General features: G+C 41.5%; 1 protein-coding gene and 1 long non-coding RNA gene across 2 annotated transcripts in view; one reads left to right on the forward strand and one right to left on the reverse strand.

Annotated features, from left to right (window-relative positions):
* The window catches only part of LOC108885257 (uncharacterized), a 145,622-nt gene extending 125,597 nt beyond the window's left edge, over nt 1-20,025 (forward strand). Inside the window, exons 3-6 of the long non-coding RNA XR_001961227.2 lie at nt 12,693-12,744; nt 15,164-15,250; nt 16,025-16,129; nt 19,946-20,025. This is a non-coding gene — a long non-coding RNA (uncharacterized LOC108885257). The remainder of the gene's footprint in view (nt 1-12,692; nt 12,745-15,163; nt 15,251-16,024; nt 16,130-19,945) is intronic.
* The window catches only part of tbc1d32 (TBC1 domain family, member 32), a 69,427-nt gene continuing 57,810 nt past the window's right edge, over nt 8,966-20,582 (reverse strand). The window contains 2 exon segments of the mRNA XM_051071757.1: nt 8,966-10,960; nt 19,983-20,171. Of these exon segments, the coding sequence (XP_050927714.1) occupies nt 10,841-10,960; nt 19,983-20,171 (309 nt within the window). The 3' untranslated portion in view covers nt 8,966-10,840.

Consider the following 20,582-nt stretch of genomic DNA (forward strand, 5'->3'; position numbering starts at 1 on the left):
TTAAACTGTGACTTAACAAAGTAGCCACAGATCAGAAAACACATTTATTTGGATCATTAAACCTGTTGCCAGCATGATGTGTCACTGATCTATCAGCATGAGATGACACATCATAACAGTACAATAACACCGTGCAGCATCACCTAAATGCTCTGAGTTATTCCAAATAGACCCACTTGTAATGCATGATGTTCCTTGGATAGGTTTAATTAATGGAGCTGTAGTCGAACAGTAATTGCATTTGGACCTGCTTAGCATTTTGCTCAGTCTCTCTGAAAACATCAACAGACGTTCAGCTGTAAACAGTTGTTGCACTCTATTAACAAAATGGCTTTTCTGGCTTGGACCAGCAGAGAGAGGAAAGTGTGGAGAGAATCGCAAAACTTTACACAGTGTTTGGTCCAACACCGTGTCACTTTGTCTTTGAAATCTTTTCTTATTTTTAGTCACAAACGATCAATAAACTCACTCAGTTACATACTCATAACCTACACTATAGATAGTCTAGACTTTTTTTAAGACAGACTTTTTCACACCGATCCTCAGTTTGTGAGTGTGTGAAGTGTTGGTGGAGCTGCTGCTGTGTGTGTCGTCTTACCTCTCCACCTTTTCATTTCCCTCCTCCACTGGGCTGAGACATGGAGGCTGGGAGGCCACCAGGGGAATGTCAGGGATGATCGACAACTTTGTCCCCAGACACGACACTGTCTGAAAACGCTGCTGCTGGAAAAATGCGTCCAACCACTAGGATGTTTTGCAGGCTTTTGTCAGAAAATAGTTGAAATTATATTCGTAAGGGATTCAGGGTGCAACGTTTGCACATGTGGTGTAGACAGGTTCAGAGGATGAGGATGAATTTGAGTGACACCCCAGACTTTTCCTCTTTTGCCAAAATGATCATCTCAGCAGATACTGAATGACTCAAATGACCTGATGTTAAAATGGAGGTAATCTCGCCTATGGCCTGAAGTAGCACTCTACTCTTCACTGCCTGAATTGAAAGACAATCCAATAAATTTGTAATAGTATAACAGCAGAAAATAAATGTTTTAAAGAATACACCTAACTCAGCAACATGACTTATCCCACAGACAAAAAGATGATGTTTTCCGCTTTCAGCTTTTGGTCTTAATGAAGTTATTTGTAGGAAACATCTTTGGTTGAAAACCACTTTCCCACCCTCAGCAGGATGTTTTATCACGGTTCAGTTCAATATATCTTTGTTTTTTTTTCCTTCAGCCTGCTCGAGTTCAGTCTTTGTGTCACTAATGGATGAAATTTGATTTTTACCTCCTGTAATTTACAAAAAAAAATTATCCTCCTGTCATTACATGTATTACGACAGAAGCTGAATAGATGATTTACATCCAGTATTTTTCATGAAATTACTGGGAAACTTCAGTCAAAGGCTTGGTCTCTCTGTGTTATTAGTCTTCACTCTGTTGGTTTCATCAGTTATTTAAGAACGAATGTCACTATATGCACTCAGCATTTCATGTCTGTGTAAAAGTAAAGAATGGCAGTGAGCTTGAGAAAGATTACAGGCGATTAATACATGATGCCTTATCCAAAAACATCAATAAAGTGAGCGACCTTTATATAAAACCTTTGCATTGTAATGCAGCCCAATACAGCAGTCCTGTAAAAATATTACGACAGGGAAAAACATGTTGACGTTATCATAGGTTTTGACACTTTTTCAAGAGAGATGTTTGTTTAAATCTGCGCATTCTTTGGATTATATTGGAAAAAAGGAGGTGAGATTGATCATCAAATCAATTTTCCAAACCAGTTAGGCTTTTAAAAGGCCTCTAATGTGTCCCCAGTATCAGATGAATATCATGTTTAATATCACGTGTAAGTAAATCTCGTTAAGCCAGTAATCAAGCAGTGAAAACACTGAGCTCTCTGGAGCTCCCTGACTAAATGTCTCTGGTCGTTGGCCCTCTAAACGGCAGCTTAGCTGTAAAGAGGATTAACTGAGATTAGTTATAATACCTGTGACAGTAGGTGATAGGCCACTAAAGGTGAAGATGCAGCAGAACTGTTTCTGTGTTATCTTAATTTCTAAACAGCTGTGTACCTCCTGATGAATGAATGTCAAGATCTTAACCTTTACAGCTTTTTATTTTATCAATGTTACAGTCATTTATTTTCCTCAATGCTTATGTCACAGTCATCATTCAGCACATATTAGAAGTCATGAATGCCTGTCAGTAACTGGATTTCATTCAGTCTGACTTTATTTAATCAGGGTTGATGAAAGGAGCCCTTACAGGTGCTTTATAGTTTGAGTTTTCTGTGTAAAAAACTTTGGTAGAACATTGATTTTCTGCACCACTGGTGGCCATCAACTCTGTTTACTTTTCCCAACATGAATCATTTGTGCAAGCAAGTAGCAAGTTTCTTTGATTTATGTTGAACAACACACTAAAACCTGGGTTTCTCTCAGCGCTCTCAACAACTTTGTTTTCAGTGAAATAAATAAGAAGAAGCTTTGATAAACAACAAACAGCGTTTAGCAGCTAAAGAGCCAGACTACAGGAATCTACTGAGCACCAGTGTTTTATCATTCTCCTGTCCCCCAGTTTGCCTCGGGTAACTCACGGCTTCAATATTAAACACATCAGTATATGCTGTACAGCGTGCTGACTCCTGCTACAGTGCTAAGTAACCTTGGATAAAACTACAGCCTCAATTAAACTACAAAGAGCAAATACTGTGCATCTATTCGCACCCACTCAAATCTTCCCGTTGACTTTGTTCTTTGAAATTCACTTTGCTTTCACACATTCAGGAAACCTCAGAACAAATCTTTGTCTCTGACTAAACTCAGTCTCGTATGTGTTGGCCGGTGCCTCCAGTTTTATGTTGACTTGCGTGGCTCAGGCTGTGTTAAACTGGCAGTCTGGTCACGGCTGTGTTGTCGCAGCATTTGTTTCACCAGTGTTTGTTTATGAGTCTCCACATCAGTGGAAAGGACTCTGTGTTTGATCTTTGTATCTCCATTCTTTGTCCAAATGTTCCAGTGAGATATTCGTTTATAACTTGGTCCAAATCAGATTTCTGACCTCATCGCACTGGACTCAAACATTTCCATCAGCTCCTCCTCACAGAGAGCTGTTTCACAGTGAGTGGACACGCAGCTAAGAGGAGCAGCAGTGTGGGCATAGTTTGGTATTTTATATAGAAAACAGAATGTTAATTAAATCACAGAATTGTGTAACGATTGCCAATACCCTGATATATAATATTGGGATGCTGTCCAGCCTAATGAGGCATGGGCCCTGGTTGTGTTGAAGTTATGGATGAAAACTAAATGAATGCAACCACACTGGTATGAAATTAAACTGCCTGCCCGTTGGTTTTGGGAGTAATTTTCAGACTGTACTGATTACTTTTAAGGCTTTGGCAAAGTCGATCTTTGAGGCCAATTTTCTTGGTAATGTGGAGACTCAAGACTTATCCAAACCACAGTCATTTCCACAATCAGTCGGCCCCTTGTTTGTTGCCAGGAGGCAACTTCATGTACCAGTAGAACCCAGATATTAGTGGACTTATGGGGATTAGGAATCCAGCTCTTGATTTTTCTCCACAAATCCGACGAACGGCTGAAATGAGGGGAGAAGCTGAACTTGAGTCTGTGCAGGCTTTGTGTCTATGCAACGAGGAGCACGAATGGGGAATTATAATTCTTGGTGTGTCTCCGCTGTCTCTCTCAGGCTGTCTGACAGGCAGCAGAGTTGATAGCAGCAGGGTTTGGGCAGAGGGACTAAGGGAAAGCCTGTAGCATGCATTCCAAACAAGACCGGGCCGCAGTTTAAATTAAAGAAAGACCCTGCAGAGCGCTGTAAAGACAGCAAAACAAAGGGCAGGTGGATCACCTCTATCATCATCACTGCAGGTATGGGATGGATGTTTTTGTCCTCATTAAGCAGAGGCAGTAAAATGAAATGCAAAGTGTTGATGGCGTCTTATTTAGACACACCAGTGACCTTTTCTGCATACTTATCAATAATCCTTGTACAACAGTCTGTATCATTGAGCTCCAAATCCCCAAAGTCATCTGATTCACATGCTCAGTGAACAATACACTCCATTGTAGAAAATATTGACCATAGCAAATGAGAATGCAAATATAAAACTCCCCTAAGCACAGAGCTGTTCCTACACAGCACAATGATCAAAATATGACAAAATCAGGCTGCTGCAGAGAATCTGCAAACAAAAGCATTAGAGACACCGAAAACAAGAAGCAGCCGCTGCAGTAGCCAAAAACCAAACCGGGAACGGAAGATAAAAAATTGAGATAAAATCCTGATAAGAGAGAAAAGAAGCAAACTCCTGCAGCGAAATGTTCGAGCTTAAGATTAAAATCGGAGAGAGAAAAAAGGGATGAAAATAGTTTAGTATAATCAAGGAATCAGTGACACTTACAAATGAGTTCAGAGTGAACATCTGCGAGATAAAAGCCAATAAAGATAACAGGATAGAGCTGATAAAAGAGAAAAGGTTCACAGACATCTTGAGGCTCTGAGCAGAGCAAGGTGTGTCCTCATCACAGCTTAATCAGCCTAATTACCACCAATTATCTGCTTCAAATTGCTTGCTGTCAGTTTGAAAAGTCCATAATCAAGATCAACAGCACAACAGATCATTATACTGTAAAGGTTGCCATTATAGTCATCATCTCTAAACTGTATCCCCTTCTGAGGTCGAGTCAGCTCCTGCGCCGATAATGAGGTTTTCAGAGCTAATTGATATAAACAGCCCATTATGTCAAAATGAACACGTCGGTCGGTTGTGTGTAATAAATACGCAGGTCAAACTGAACATTGACTGATGGTCAAACAATCAAAAACAGCTGTAGGTGAACAGGGACAGAGGCTTTGACTTACTGTTGCTTTAGCTTTTAAACTACAGTTTGTGTCTCCACAGTTGTAGATGTTTTAATATATTTTTCCCATCAGCCCTGGCAGTAGGAATGAATACATATTTACTTAATGTATTCATTCATTTCCATACAGCATAACAAGACCCTACCTTCAGACGGAGTGTGGTTACTGCTGCTGTCTCCTTTGTTTCCAGTGTAAATACAAGCGGAGCCGTGCTGCAGAGGTGCTGATCTGCTTCTGTCTCCGTTAATGATGCTGCCAATTACATACGTCTTCAGCAGCAGTGAAGGAACATATCAATCCACCAAAAAGTTTGATTATCCAGACAGAACCGATAAATAATGTTCATGATATCAGGTAGCTAAACATGCTACATTAATATTGCTAATCATTCAAGTTGCTCTAAACTGTTACACATTATGAAATTATAGTACATGGATAGGAACAGCCTATCACATATGACACAGATAGGTCATTAGTAGAATCAGATAGAAACCAGCTGGTAGCCTCCATGGTATAGTTGTGCGCCACTGTCATGCGAGGTAACTACCTGTAATAGTCTAATAGTGCTAACATTGCCGCTAAATGAAAAGTAGAGCTGAGGCTGATGGGATTGTTGTTGCAGCTATTTGGTCACAGACAGTAGATGGTCTGTACGAAATGTCACGACAGTCCACTTCATAGTTGTCACGATACGTAAATCTCAACAAAAACTGTCAAGCTACTGGTGGCGCTAGAGGATTAGCTGTTAGCATTCGTCCTGCGCATGAAGTTCATGACAGTCCATTTCATATCTGCTCAGATATTTTATGATTAGAGAAAGTCAGGGATAAAAATGTTTTAGCAGGACTCGTGAAACGCGCTTGATGTTCAGATTTAACTGCTGTACTCTGTAATGGAAACCATGGAACAGTAGAGCACAGTGTGATTTGCAGCATGGCCTGCCGACAGTTAGCTGTGATATACTGTATACAGCAGGGGTGTGATGATTCTCCAAATAAACAGTTGTTCAGACCTCGATTTCTGAATTTGGGCTGGGAATATCACGGCTCTGTCTTCCTATATGGTGATTGCAGATGTTTGGGTTTCTAACCCAGATATTACCCACTGAAAAAAGGTTTCAGTTTCATGCTTGAATTCATCCAAGTGTTAGATCAGGTTCCTCGTTTCTACTGCAGCACCATCTGCACCATTTCAAGTTTCATGTGGAGGGAGAGTTCTTCTTCATGCCCACTCATCTATACCACAATTATGTCTTGATCTCATGGATTCTGTCTCATCCATTTCTGCAAGTGAACTAAGTTTTATGGAAATCTTACAGTCCAGCATTAAGCTCCTCATGGCTCAGCGGGCACCAGACTTTGGTCTCCCAGAGGACCTGATCTTCCTCTGTTAACTCTGAAGCATAGCCGGCGGCTACTCAGGAAGCAGCACTGAGTAGAGTTCATCAATAGTCAATAGAGGATCTAATGTAGTTCAGCTCTGAAGGTCACTCACAAAACATCAATAGATGTAATTTACAGGCGAGTGAGGCCATGTTCACGCTTTGTTTTCCTTGACCTGACCAAACGTTAATATAAACTCACCTGGACTGAGAAGGTAAATCATCCTCTCTGCAGTTTTTTCTGATGAAGTTGTTTATATGGAGCATTTTTATTCTCTTTTTCTTACATTAGACTTCATGTAAACGTACCTAATGTCAGTTATCCCTGGATTATACAACCTTTGTCCTGAAAAGACACTACTTCTCTTTCTTTGCCCCCCCCCAGCCTGTGTTAGCTGGTACACTGCCAGGCTGTTCATGCTGGTATTAAAAAGGGGTCAGATGTCCCCTCACTCCACAGAAGTTTGTAGTTTGGTTTGAGAACTGTGAAGCGTGCTGTTACGAGCTCCAAGTGCCATCCATCCAGCAGCTAGGAACGTTCATCTCTTTCAGCAAAGTCGAGTTCTCTCAGTGTCCCAAAGAAGAAAGAAAGAAAAAAAAACTTCTAGATCCTCTGCAGCTTTGACAGATTACAGCCCAAGACTGTCTCTCCTCACTAAAATCAATCTCCTGCTCTCTTATACTGTGCACAGCGCTCTGCTCAACAGAGGCAGCGTCCACATGGATTCACCTGATGAAAACACTGCACGCCGCTGACAGATGTGTCGAACATGAGTCGTATCACAGCGCGGTCCCACCACTGACGCCCAGATTTATACCCCTTCTCTTCCCACATCTCCAATTCGCTCAGACGCTGAAAACTAGAGCAAACAGTGACATCTGTTAACAGCCTGACATTAAACTTTCCACAGAGCAGACTGACAGTGCTGATGAAACAGGATGAGCTACAAATAATGATCGATAGAATGTAAAGGGCAGGAAGTATCTCAGCTTTTACTCTAATTACTAACACGAGAGGTCGAGCTGAAGTAACTTAAAAACATGTTCATCAGGAGACCCAGGAGCCTGCATATAGACATAAAATAGTTCCTTCTTTTAAGCTAAAAATAACACATGAAACACAAATGAACTATATTTCACGTTAATTGACAGACCACCCTCGTGTCTTGGCCTCGAGGGTTTCTGTTTCTCCGTCTGTTTAAGCGAAGCCGCAAATGAACTAAAATCATTAACACCGGTTCCCAGTCAGCTCAAGAATCAAATTTGAAGCTCTTTTATTGGTTTTCACATCTGTTAGCAGCCTGACATCTGCATGTTTATCTGATATACTTGCTCCATACGAGACATTTCACTTCACCTGCAGCAAAAGGAGAAGCAGCTGAGGAGACGTTGAGCCTCTGGGACAGACGCTCCTCACTATATTATACTGTTTTTTTAGGTCTTTGTTTTTACAATGTTTTCTTAATAAAGTTAGAGCAGCCCATGAGTAGACTTTAGGCTTGACGGCCTTCTGTGAGGGTATTTTTAAGGCCACAACAGATAGAACTTTGATGTTAAAAAAAAAAAAATCTCAGGTTTTAAACTGTCATCCAAAAAGAGCAACATCTCAGCGAGAATACTTCTCCTCTCAAGTGAGAACTTAAAGTGACCTTAAATTCTAAACATCTGCTGCAGTGTGCTACATCCAGAAAAAGTTTGAATCACAGTGGAAACCTACTTCAGTAACATCCAGAGTGAACTTTCTTGAACTTTCTCTGGCACTTAGCGCTACAAATATGTTTGTTGCAGTTTTAATTCCTTAACTTCATACCAGGCATTAAAACGAGTCTTGAGTGATCTGATCTCTAAGTAGAGGTGGGAATTCACCTGAGATCCAGTGAGAATTCCACTGAGATCCAAGTGCTCAGAGATGGTCCCTCTTCCTGTTTCAGTTAAAATTTTAAAACTATAATAAACAAATCTTAAATTTAAATTTAAGGTCATTTGTCAGGAGTTGAAAAATATAAGTAATAGTCTCCAATTTGCTGTTTAACAAATACTAAAGCAAACAATGTCAGAATATAAAACTAAGAAAGAACTTTGCTTTTAGTTGCTCTACAAGCAGAACAAGAACAATGGGTCAAATGATTCTCTGCATCATGAGAGGTGTTGCTCATAGTGACAAACACACAGGTCATCACTTAACTCTGCAGTTCCCCCTGAAAGTTACAGTAAGTTTTAGCTTCTTTCAGCTCATTGTTTTGGTTTTGCAGCTGCAATTTTACTGATTTGGTTCACTGTCACTACTTTAAAAAAAAAAAAGCTCTGGTAAACCCTCTATTCTTCTGTGGTAATGCTGCTCCATGTCAGTGAGGAAATGCTTTGCTTTAACAGCTTTACAGGGCCATAATATGTAAAACATGTTTGTGTGTTGAGCCTGTTGTGGAGCTCTGTGGCTCACGTTAAACACCCTCCGTGGTGAAACGCTGTGTGTGAAGTGCTGTGTGTTACAGGGTAAACATTTGATCAGTTCCTCTCACTGTAAGCCACCACCTGTGTTGTGCCCTGCACATCCCCCTGATACATGCAGTTGTTGTGGGAGAGAATGGATGGATGAGGATGGGATGAGCTCATTTATTATTCAGAGGCTCAGTGTGTCTGAAGAGGGACAAGAGGACAGCAGAGCAGGGAGAGAGAGAGAAAAGGCTGTGGATACTAATGAGAGTTTATCACAATGATACAAGCTTCCTCATGCATCTTTCATACAAAAGCCTGCATAAGTACACAAACAGGAGAGGCAGTGTGATGCATTGTTTCGTGTACTGGCATTAATGATGTGTGAGGTGGCCATGAGACTGTGAGTCTGTGCCGGCCGACAGAGGAGCTGATGTTCAACAACATTCACGAGGTTGTTATTTGTCTGGACAAATATATAGTTTCTTCTACGTTCTTTAGTGGAAGATACCAATTCATGTTACATCAAAATCTATTCACGTTTGTAACTGAGAGTTTAAATAATTAGAACAAGAAATATTTAAGAAACACACAGAAAAGATCTTAGAAATGTAAATATTCACATTGTAGAAAAAAATACAGAATGTTCATAATCAACACGTACAGTATTTCCATCATATACAGTAATGTACAACTTCTTACAGGTATAATATGTGAAACTATTAAATTGTGTGTTGTAGTTAGATATCATGTAATCTTCAACCTGTGACTCCATTAGAGGATAAAACAGGAGCTTTTCTGTATTTTTCTTATCGTCAGCAAATTCCACAAAAACACAGCAAACCCCACAGAGAGACGGTCTCTGAGTGTCCACACAGTCTCATCCTGCAGCCCTCAAGCCCATTTGATCCTATGGAATCTTTAAAACCAGACATGAGGTTTCATTTTTAAATAAGACCAGGTTAAAACCTACTATATATGTCACATTTCCATTCTGCCTGGTGTCAGCTGTTTCAGCTCTCTCCTCCTCTCTGAGCTCACAGTGTTTAATACAGCTGAATTCTCATAGACATGTTTTTCTGTCTGTTGTCAGACAATGGTTTAACTTCATCACTTAACAAGTCAGTCTCATTCATATGGCTGGTGCAGCTGTCGAAGACTCAGTACTTTCTCAAAACAGGTGTTCAATGTAGTTTTTTGCAATTGTTCCTCAAAACAAGAGTAATTAGCATAAAAAGAGATGATTGTTGGGACCACTCAGAGCTGCAGATTAATATTTTTGGCACCGACTCAACAAACAAGACAACAGTGCTGATGTTCTTGTTGATGAAGGAACGAATCAGTCAGTGCAAACAGTGTGGCTTGAAGGATAGAGTTCTACAGTAATGTGCTTCCAGTATAAGTGACGGAGGACAAAATTTATTCTGTACAAAAATATATATAGGTTTTAGTTTTTAAAAAAAGTTCTGTGTTGCTGCAGCTCAACAGGAAAACACGAGGGGAGAATCTTTCATTCATTTTTTCATGGGATTTAGTGACAATAAGAAAAATATAGAATATCACCAGACTTATCCTTTAATTCCACAGAGCAAACAGGAGTTATAGAGTTCAGTTCTCTACAGGTTTTTGTGGTGTGGTTATGATATGATGATGATAATGAGATACTTTTATGCAGAGTTTAAGAATGTTGGACTTCTTGTTAATGCTCCATGCTAATTATGTCTTAGCTTATGTCTCCACGGGGTTTTTCTCTCTGGTGCTTATGTTAACAGCAGAAACCAGGCTAGTCATTTCAGGATATTGTACAATCGCGCCCTAAATTCAGTTTTCCACCAGTGTCATCACAAATCGAAGCATCTTAATTCTGCTGGCGAAGCTCTCATCCATGATACATCCCCATCTGCCCAGTATGACTTCACTGAACTGTTTGATCAGCAGGAAAACATGGTAAACACACTGTATATATTCAGTGAGTCGCAGTCCACACTGAGTCTGAGGGAGAAATGCTGTGTTTGAACAACAGCCTTCAGTGTCAGTTAGATAGTTAGAGTTACTCTCTGAATATAAACTGAGCTTCAGTGAAGTTAAGGCAGATTAGGAGTTTTTTTTTAGGAGATTCAGCATGTTCCTACTCCGCAGGGTTTCCTATAGTTTTCATGTCAGTGAGAACAGTGTCTCTGTAGCTTCTCTCCAGTCCCTCCATGAACTCCAGGTAGTCGCTGACCTTGAAGCCCTGGATCGGCTCCTCCTGCAGGTGAAAAAGAAACGTTGTTTTACAACTAGCAACTCTGCTGAAATGGCTCCCTGGTTGCTAACAGTGCTAACTGAGTGTATTTCTTTTGTTAGGAAGAATGAGATGGCAACTGTCATTTCCTCATGTCTCTGATGGGTTGGGTGCATTATCAAATGTGTCCTTAATCAGTGACAGTGTTGTGGTTGAAGGAATAGAGGGGGCTTTACTTTTCTCTTATGGTTTGTTGTTGTTTCTCGCTGGACTGTTTCCAAACAGCTTCTTGTTGGTCAAAGATTCTCTTCTGTGTTATCTTGTCTTGAGCTCAACTACACAACCTGGCTGAGAGTGAGTTTGGGCTTTTAGGGAGAGGGCTGCACTGGATTTCTAACATCCTAAATTGATTTATGTCGATTATCTTGTTCAAATCGTCAGAAGCCAAAATAGTAATTGAAAATAAAATTCAGCCTTTCTATAATATAATGTCACCTGTGGCTGTGGAGACTATATTTATAACAGAAAGTCTGTTATACACTGGAGGTATGGAGTTTGAAAGACACTGGTGTTTACTGGGAGGGAAGGGTGAAACAAAAAGATGGTGCAGGTGGCATTATGGGAAATGTAGGATTGATATTGACATATCCAAGAGACTAAAAGGTAAGGATTATTGTGGCTTTTGCATCTTCAATTTGGAGCTGACCACTGTTTACTATGTTTTCTGTCTTGTGAATGTGAGGGGGAGATTTCAGGCAGTCTTTTCTTTATGGAAGAGTAATATTAAATCACTGGTAACACTTTAAAAGTACCAATGAGGCAACTGAAAGTTTCCAAAGTACTTCTTAAAGAACAGACTGTTGTCTGTGTTTATTAGTGTTGCAGTGTTTATCAGTTCACTTGTTTTAGTAGAAAGCTGCAGTTATAGTAAAAAAAAAAAAAAAAAAAAGAGTTCGAAAGAAACTAAAGCGAGTGTCCTAAGATGTGAGGGTAGAAATATGCACAGACAGTGTTTGGGAATAGAAGCAGAAGGTGGTTTGCTTTATTATCATTCACTTTGTTAGGAGGTGAAGTGTGAATAATTTGATATAACTCTTTCATTAAAATATTTTACATTCAATCTATTTCAACGTCACAGGAAATCAAATTAAATCTGTGGGATCGAACGCCGCACCGTGCCAGTAAACAACATCCTCGCTCAGTGTTCAGGTAATGAGCTTTTACGTGTTGGAAAAGCGTAACAAACAGAGTCGCATAGATATCTTAATACAAACTAGCATCTCCAGCTCACAGGTGCACACAGAGCAAGACTTGTCTTAATGTGCTGCAGTGTCTTAACTGTCTACGAGACACGTATCAGACCAGACAAATGATTTTATCTGGCTCGTTTGTTCAGTCAGGATTTTAATTCCAGCTGCCATAATTGCTGCCTGAGCGTCAGTATGCATCTGTCATGACAACACCCAACCTCATGGGCAACGCAAACACTGCAGCCGCAGCAAATAACTGTGACTGGTGTGCATTATGTTGTGAGTGGCAACATCAATTAGCACCCTGAGAGATGCTGCACCCAGAGGACGCTCCGCATTCACAATAACAATACACAGCAAACACCACTGTCATTATCCAGGCCAAGACCTTTAAAAAAAAAATATGACCGTTTAATGATTTCTGCAACTTGTCAGCACTCTCCTAACTTTCTTTCATCTCTTTGCAGAGTGTGTTTTTGGAGAATCTAATTATGGGTTTATTTTAGCAGGTAAATAACACTGACAAGGACGCGGTGCAGTGGGAATACAGTCAGTACGGTGAGTACAATTTAAGGATGGAAACTCATCCTGATCATTTCTTTTCCCTTCTAAATGAAGATGGTAAACATGTGAAAGGAGAACTCTGCTGTGTCTGAACCTGGGCCTTATTTTCCTCTGTATCTGGGACTAAATCTTTGCAATCAGTGCAGTGTTGAGCCAGACGATTCCTACAGAGATGGAGCTTTTTATTAAAGAGTAAAATCCTTCATGTTTAATCAGAGACATCACTACCAGACTCCACTGACAGAAACAGTAACAGAGCTGAACACAGGAGCAGCTGGAATAATGCCCAGGTTCAAAGATATCCAGAGTTATCCTTCAAACATTATACCTGCTAAACTTCAGCAGTATCACTGTGAGCATGTTGGCGTGCTGGTGTTAGCATTTAGCCCCACAGACCTGCTAATGTGGCTGTAGACACTAAAGTCTTATCTGAAATATTGGATAGTTTTATTTATTTAAATTACTCAAACAAATTGACAGTGGAAAACCACTTTGGTTGAACTGCTCATATTCACCTGTTACCAAACCAAAAAGGTTGGAAACCGCAGACTTCCACTTGTCTTCCAAGTGATGCAATACTGATTAATTCCCTTAGATCAGTGGATCCCAACCTTTTTTGCTTGTGATCCTGTACTAGGAAGAAATGTCTACAAGTTCTGAGCAGTTCAATCAGAAGGTGATTTTGTTCCTGCTGAGGCTGTTTTGTTTAAATCATGAACTCAAGTGTAGTTTTTTTAATATCTATTCCCCTGAAAATGATTTATCTACACTTGAGACTCGCCTGCTAGAGTTCTGGATCTTGGTGTCCTTTATTAAGTTATGTTTTTACGATTGTAGAGAACACACAGAGGACTGAAGAGCACAAAGAAACAGATTAGGTGCAAATGGAGTGATGGTTTTTTATTATTTAAAGGGAGCAAATAGAGTGACTACAGCGTGGTGATCGTTCAGAGGGGAGTAAGTAATGTCAGGAAGAAATGAGTTTTCAGTCTGATGGAGGACTCTGCTCCTGTGATTATTCCAGGCAGCAATGCATCAATACATAAAACACACTTTATAAGAGAAAAATCACATTTTAATTATGTGCTATTATGAATTATAGGTCACCAACTACACTTGTTTGATCTACTGAAGTTAATAAAGTGTGGCTTTACAGCAGCACCAGCTCCATAACTTTAAAGCGATTAAATCCATATTTTGTTAGTGTGGAAGTTTCTTCTTCTTCTAAGAGCGCTACACAAAGTATAAAAAGTCTCCCACTGGATGGTAGTCGGACTGTCAGATTCTTTATTTCAGTGAAGATTTAGCAGAGTGAGATTAATCCTGAAGAATCATCAAAACTAAAGTTACTTTGCCCGCTCATTTATCGCACCAGGAAACGGCTGCTGACACAGTTAAAACTGTGAAGGAGAGTAGAGATAAGCAGTATAAATCACTTGGGAGAGTATTTTTGGTCTCTTATTTTCTCTGGGAGAATTAAGGAGGGTGAAAAAAGACGACGCAAGGACACGAGAGTAAAGGAATCAGGATCTTTCTAATGTGGCTTCTTCCTTTAGTTTAACACAGAAGGTACAGATGTTCAGCAGCGTCGAATCATTTTCATACTGAACAGGTGTCACGAGCTGCTTAATGTCCCTCAATGTCTTAACCATTAGCTGTGAGGAGATCATTAGGTAAGCTAATTAATACATTCATTACCAGAGATGTCTATGTTTTCTTAAGGTTGTCCCCACATGATAAATGAGCTGATTAATATTCAGTCTGAGGAGGAGTAGGTTAAATTAATAGGAATATACACTCACTGAGCATTTTATTAGGAACACCAGCAGGTCCTCTCAAAACAGCCTCAGTAAGACGTCAGTAGCCATTGTAATGATCAGATATGGAAGCTGGAGTCAAATATACTTTGCCTAAAAGGCTGACTCTGATTGATCACTTCCTTCTGCACTATATTTTACTCCATAATCTCTTGGTGCACAAAGAGAAATCCTCCTTAAATATGTCAAAGTGTTATACAGTGATAAAAACAGTAAAAAGTACTGTGCTGCAGCTGCTACTCTTTTTATTTTAGATGAGGACAGTAAAAGCAAACACAGAGAAATACAGTATGGCAGTGATGTGTTTGTGGTAACAGGCGTTTTTCCTCTTTATTTTGGTTTGTGGTTTCATGAAGCCTCAAAGTCAGAGGCAGTAAACCCCCCCACCTCTCTTCTTCTCCACTACAGTTAAGCTCCAACCAGACTCAGAGCGATCGTAACAAGTCATTTGCCTTTTCAAATTTTAATTTAGATGAAGTATAGATATACTCCGTAGTGAGACAGGATAAGTGTAGAGAAGTGTGTGTGTGTGTTTAAAAAAAATCCTCTAATACCACATCTGTCTGAGTAAAATACTTTCACATTTTTCCAAACAGAGAGAGAGAGGAGACGAGAGATAAGGCCGTCGGACCCAAACCAGCATGTCTAAAACTTTTAACAGTTCAGCTCAGGACGAGGATTGTGTAAGTTTCTCTGTCTCACACACACACACACACACACACACACAAACATACAGACACACAAACACACACACCATCTCAAAGCTGTCTCTTGCAGCAGTATCTGATGCTACAGCTCATTAGAAGAACTTCCTCAGATAAAGCCTCCATAACTGATCTTTTATTCACAAAATCGTCAGTGGCAGCTCGTGGCGATGTTAACACCAGAGCTATCAGCCAGAGACGAGACAGATTGAAATGCTTAATGAGTAACGAGTGCCTCATGTCAGACCATGTCTCACTCACAATGCTGCTGTTTAATGTTGCTTTGGATATTAGTAAAAGTAGACGCCTCAGAGACTTTAGACCTTTTCTGAAATCTTTGGGGTCAAGCAGAACCAGAGGAGGCTTCTTTGCACTATATATTTTTGGTAAAATTCACCATAGTGGGAGGTTCTGAAGCAGTTCTAAAAGTCGATTTTTTTTATTCATTATGGATGTGAATCATGGATGACTGCTTAATTTCATTTAAATTAATCAAATTAAACAAATTGACAGTGAGGGAGATTCAGTAGAAGTAACTGCATAAGACTCACATATAAAAATGTGGACTCATGGATTAAGTGGCATTCAGATTTATTAATGAATTACACGTTAAAAATAGATACACATGCCAGGTGTAAACGTTTGTCTCCTTTTGATGAAAAGAGTTGACTGTGTATTATAATTCACTGTGGCAACACAAGTTTGTTCTGCCCCTGAGCTGATTTCTTATTCTCTGTTTGCTTCACTGTCCAGGGTCAGGTGGCAGACAGGGATCTCACTCCCAAGCAGTGATTTCCAGCTTCTCCTCAGGGATCCGGAGACGTTCCCAGACCTCCATCTTTGTCTGCTACTCCACAGGTACTGTCTCTCTCACCTTGCTCTCACTCGCTCTCTTACACTTTCTTTTGCATGTTTTCTCACTTCCTTTCACACCCTCTCACTCTAGCTCTCTCTCTCTCTCCTTCTTTCACACTCTCTGACTCTTGCTCTTTCACTTTCTCCTGTGTTCTCTGGCTTCCTTTCACACACTCTCTCTCTTGCTTTCTCTCACTCTCTGTCTTACACACACTTACACTTTTGCTTTCTTTCACTCTCTCACTGTCTCTCTCTTTTTCCTGTGCTCTTTTGCGCCCTCTCACCCTCTTGCTCTCTCTCTCACTCCTGTTCTGTCTTACACTCTCTCACCCACTTCTTCACTCTAGCTCTCTTGCTCCTGTGCTCTCACTCTCAATGTTTCTTGCACTCTCTTGCTCTCTCTCACACACACACACACTTTTACAGTTTCTCTTGCTCTTTCCCACTCTCTCTCTCTCTTTCTCCTGTGCTCACCCCTGCTGTCTTGCTCTCTTGTATGCTCTCTCTCCCACCTCCCTCTCTCTTGCTCACACTTTCTCTCTCTCTCTCTTTCACTCACTCTAGCTCTCTTATTCGCTTTCTTTTGCATGCTCTCTTGCATTCTCTCTCTCTCCTTTTCACACTCACTCGCTTTCTCTTACACACACTTTCGCTCTTTCTTGCTTTCTTTCGCACACTCACTCACTTGCTCTCTCTCTTTTGCTGTTCTGACTCTTGCTCTCTCTCTCGCTTCATTTCACTCACTCTCTCATGCTCGCTCACTCTCTCTTACACACTTTTACACTTTCCCCCACTCTTTCTCCTGTGCTCACTCTCTCACTTTCTCTCTGTCTTTTGCACTCTCACCCTCTCTCACCCACTTCTTCACTCTCTCTTGCTCACCCTCACACACTATTACACTTTCTCTCACTCTCTCTCACACTCGCTCTAGCTCTCTTAATCGTTCTTTTTTTCCTTTCACCCTCTCACTCTAACTTGCTTTCTCTCACTCTTATTTGCTCTCTCTTTTGCCTGTGCTCTCACTCTCTCTCTCTCTCTCACACACACACTTTCTCTTGCTTCATTCACTCACTCTTGCTTACTCTCTCACCCTCTCTCTTTCTCCTGTGCTCTCTCTCACCCACTTCTTCACTCTCTCACTCCTGCTGTCTTGCTCTCTTGTATGCTCTCTCTTTCTCCTGTGTTCTCTCTCTCCCATTCTCACTCTCTCTCGCCCTTTCTTGCTCTCTATCTCACTTCATTCACTCTCCCATTCTCACTCTCTCACACGCTTCTACACTTTCTCTCTCTCTCTCTCTTTCACACTTGCTCTAGCTCTCTTATTCGCTTTCTTTTTTCCTCTCACTCCTGCTCTGTCTTGCTCTCTTGCACCCTCTCTCTCCCCCTCTCTTGCTCTCTGTCTCACTTCATTCACTCTCTCACTTTCTCTCTGTCTTTTGCACTCTCTCCCCCTCTCTTTCTCCTGTGCACCCTCTCTCACCCACTTCTTCACTCTCTCACTCCTGCTGTCTTGCTCTCTTGCATTCTCTCTCTCTCTCTCTCCTTTTCACACTCACTCGCTTTCTCTTACACACACTTTCGCTCTTTCTTGCTTTCTTTTGCACACTCACTCACTTGCTCTCTCTCTTTTGCTGTTCTGACTCTTGCTCTCTCTCTCGCTTCATTTCACTCACTCTCTCATGCTCGCTCACTCTCTCACACACTTTTACACTTTCCCCCACTCTTTCTCCTGTGTTCTCTCTCTCCCATTCTCACTCTCTCTCGCCCTTTCTTGCTCTCTATCTCACTTCATTCACTCTCTCTTGCTCACCCTCACACACTTTTACACTTTCTCTCTCTCTCTCTTTCACACTCGCTCTAGCTCTCTTGCTTCCTTTCACCCTCTCACTCTAACTTTCTTGCGTGCTCTCTTTCTCCTGTGCTCACTCTCTCACTCCTGCTCTGTCTTGCTCTCTATCTCACTTCATTCACTCACTCTTGCTCACTCTCACTCTCTCACGCTCGCTCACTGTCTCTCTCACACATACACTTTCTCTTGCCCTCTCGCTTCATTCACTCACTCTTGCTCACTCTCACACATTTACACTTTCTCTCTCTCTCACACTTTTACACTTCCCCCCACTCTTTTTCTGTGCTCTCTTGCCCTCTCTCTCTTGCTTTCTTTCACTCTGACTCTTGCTCTCTCTTTCTCCTGTGTTCTCGTTTCATTCACTCACTCTCTCACACGCTTCTACACTTTCTCTCTCTCTCTCTTTCACACTTGCTCTGGCTCTCTTATTCGCTTTCTTTTTTCCTCTCTCTCTTTCTCCTGTGCTCTCTCACTCCTGCTCTCTCTCCCCCTCTCTTGCTCTCTGTCTCACTTCATTCACTCTCTCACTTTCTCTGTCTTTTGCACTCTCTCCCCCTCTCTTTCTCCTGTGCTCACTCATCCTCCTGCTGTCTTGCCCTTTCTCCCATTCTCCCTCTCTCTCGTTTCATGCACTCACTCTCTCACACGCTTCTACACTTTCTCTCTCTCTCTCTTTCACACTCGCTCTAGCTCTCTTGCTTCCTTTCAGCCTCTCACTCTAACTTTCTTGCATGCTCTCTTTCTCCTGTGCTCACTCTCTCTCACTCCTACTGTCTTGCCCTCTCGCTTCATTCACTCACTCTTGCTCACTCTCTCACACATTTACACTTTCTCTCTGTCTTTTGCACTTACCCCTGCTCACTCACTGTCTCTCACACACACTTTTACACTTCCCCCCACTCTTTTTCTGTGCTCTCTTGCCCTCTCTCTCTTGCTTTCTTTCACTCTGACTCTTGCTCTCTCTTTCTCCTGTGCTCACTCTCACCCCCACTCTCTCTCTCACTTCATTCACTCACTTTCTCTCTGTCTTTTGCACGCTCACCCTCTCTCTTTCTCCTGTGCACCCTCTCTCACCCACTTCTTCACTCTCACTCCTGCTGTCTTGCTCTCTTGTATGCTCTCTCTTTCTCCTGTGTTCTCTCTCTCCCATTCTCACTCTCTCACACGCTTCTACACTTTCTCTCTCTCTCTCTCTTTCACACTTGCTCTAGCTCTCTTATTCGCTTTCTTTTTTCCTCTCACTCCTGCTCTGTCTTGCTCTCTTGCACCCTCTCTCTCCCCCTCTCTTGCTCTCTGTCTCACTTCATTCACTCTCTCACTTTCTCTGTCTTTTGCACTCTCTCCCCCTCTCTTTCTCCTGTGCTCTCTCATCCTCCTGCTGTCTTGCCCTTTCTCCCATTCTCCCTCTCTCTTGCTTCATTCACTCACTCTTGCTCACTCTCTCACACGCTTCTACACTTTCTCTCTCTCTCTCTTTCACACTCGCTCTAGCTCTCTTGCTTCCTTTCACCCTCTCACTCTAACTTTCTTGCATGCTCTCTTTCTCCTGTGCTCACTCTCTCACTCCTGCTCTGTCTTGCTCTCTTGCACCCTCTCTCTCCCCCCTCTTGCTCTCTGTCTCACTTCATTCACTCTCTCACTTTCTCTCTGTCTTTTGCACTCTCTCCCCCTCTCTTTTGCCTGTGCTCTCACTCTCTCACACACACACTTTTACACTTTCTCTTGCTTCATTCACTCACTCTTGCTCACTCTCACTCTCTCACACATACACTTTCTCTTGCTCTCTCACTCCTACTGTCTTGCCCTCTCGCTTCATTCACTCTCTCTTGCTCACTCTCTCACACATTTACACTTTCTCTCTCTGTCTTTTGCACTTACCCCTGCTCACTCGCTTGCTCTCTCTTGCTGTCTTACTTTCTCTCGCTCTCCTGCTCTGCTAACTACCAGAACACATGTTTACCTCCTCACAGGTCTAAAACAAACTGTAGTGCTGATGCACCATCTCACCTTGAGGAAGACCTGCAGCTCCTGGGACTGTGTGCGCTGCAGGATGTCTGGTTGCAGGTGTTTGAATATGGCCACGCACGTGTAAACCTGATAGTCGGGACCCATCAGCACACAGGTGGAGATGTAGTGGCAGACTTCTGTCCAGTCCAGATAGTTCCAGAAACACTGAGTCAGCCAGTGGAGGCACATCTGTGGAGAGAGAAACAAACACACCCGTCAACAGAACAGCAACAAACTGTGCTCAAGTCTTTGTAGAATGAATCATGTTTCAGGTGAATGTCACAATAAAATCTATCTATCTGTCATCAGTCCTCATGTTGCTCTTTTGTTTTATCTATGCAATTGAAACCATGTATTGAAAAATGCTACAAATAAGGGTTAGGGTTAGGGTTAGGAACAAGTGTTGCAGTGTAAATCTTCTTAAAGCATCTCATTCAGGTTTCTGAACTCAGTTTGTTCTAAGTTTTTACATTTACTTTATCAATTTAAAGGTGCCAAATAATTTCCTGTAAACATAACCAGAAGGTGTTATTATGATGAGTGAATGAAGTAAAAGATGGGGTGAGGGTAGTGCACATTAGATACATTAAGTAATGTCTA

This window comes from Lates calcarifer, linkage group LG7_1 (assembly GCF_001640805.2).
Source record: "Lates calcarifer isolate ASB-BC8 linkage group LG7_1, TLL_Latcal_v3, whole genome shotgun sequence".
NCBI lineage: Eukaryota > Metazoa > Chordata > Actinopteri > Centropomidae > Lates > Lates calcarifer.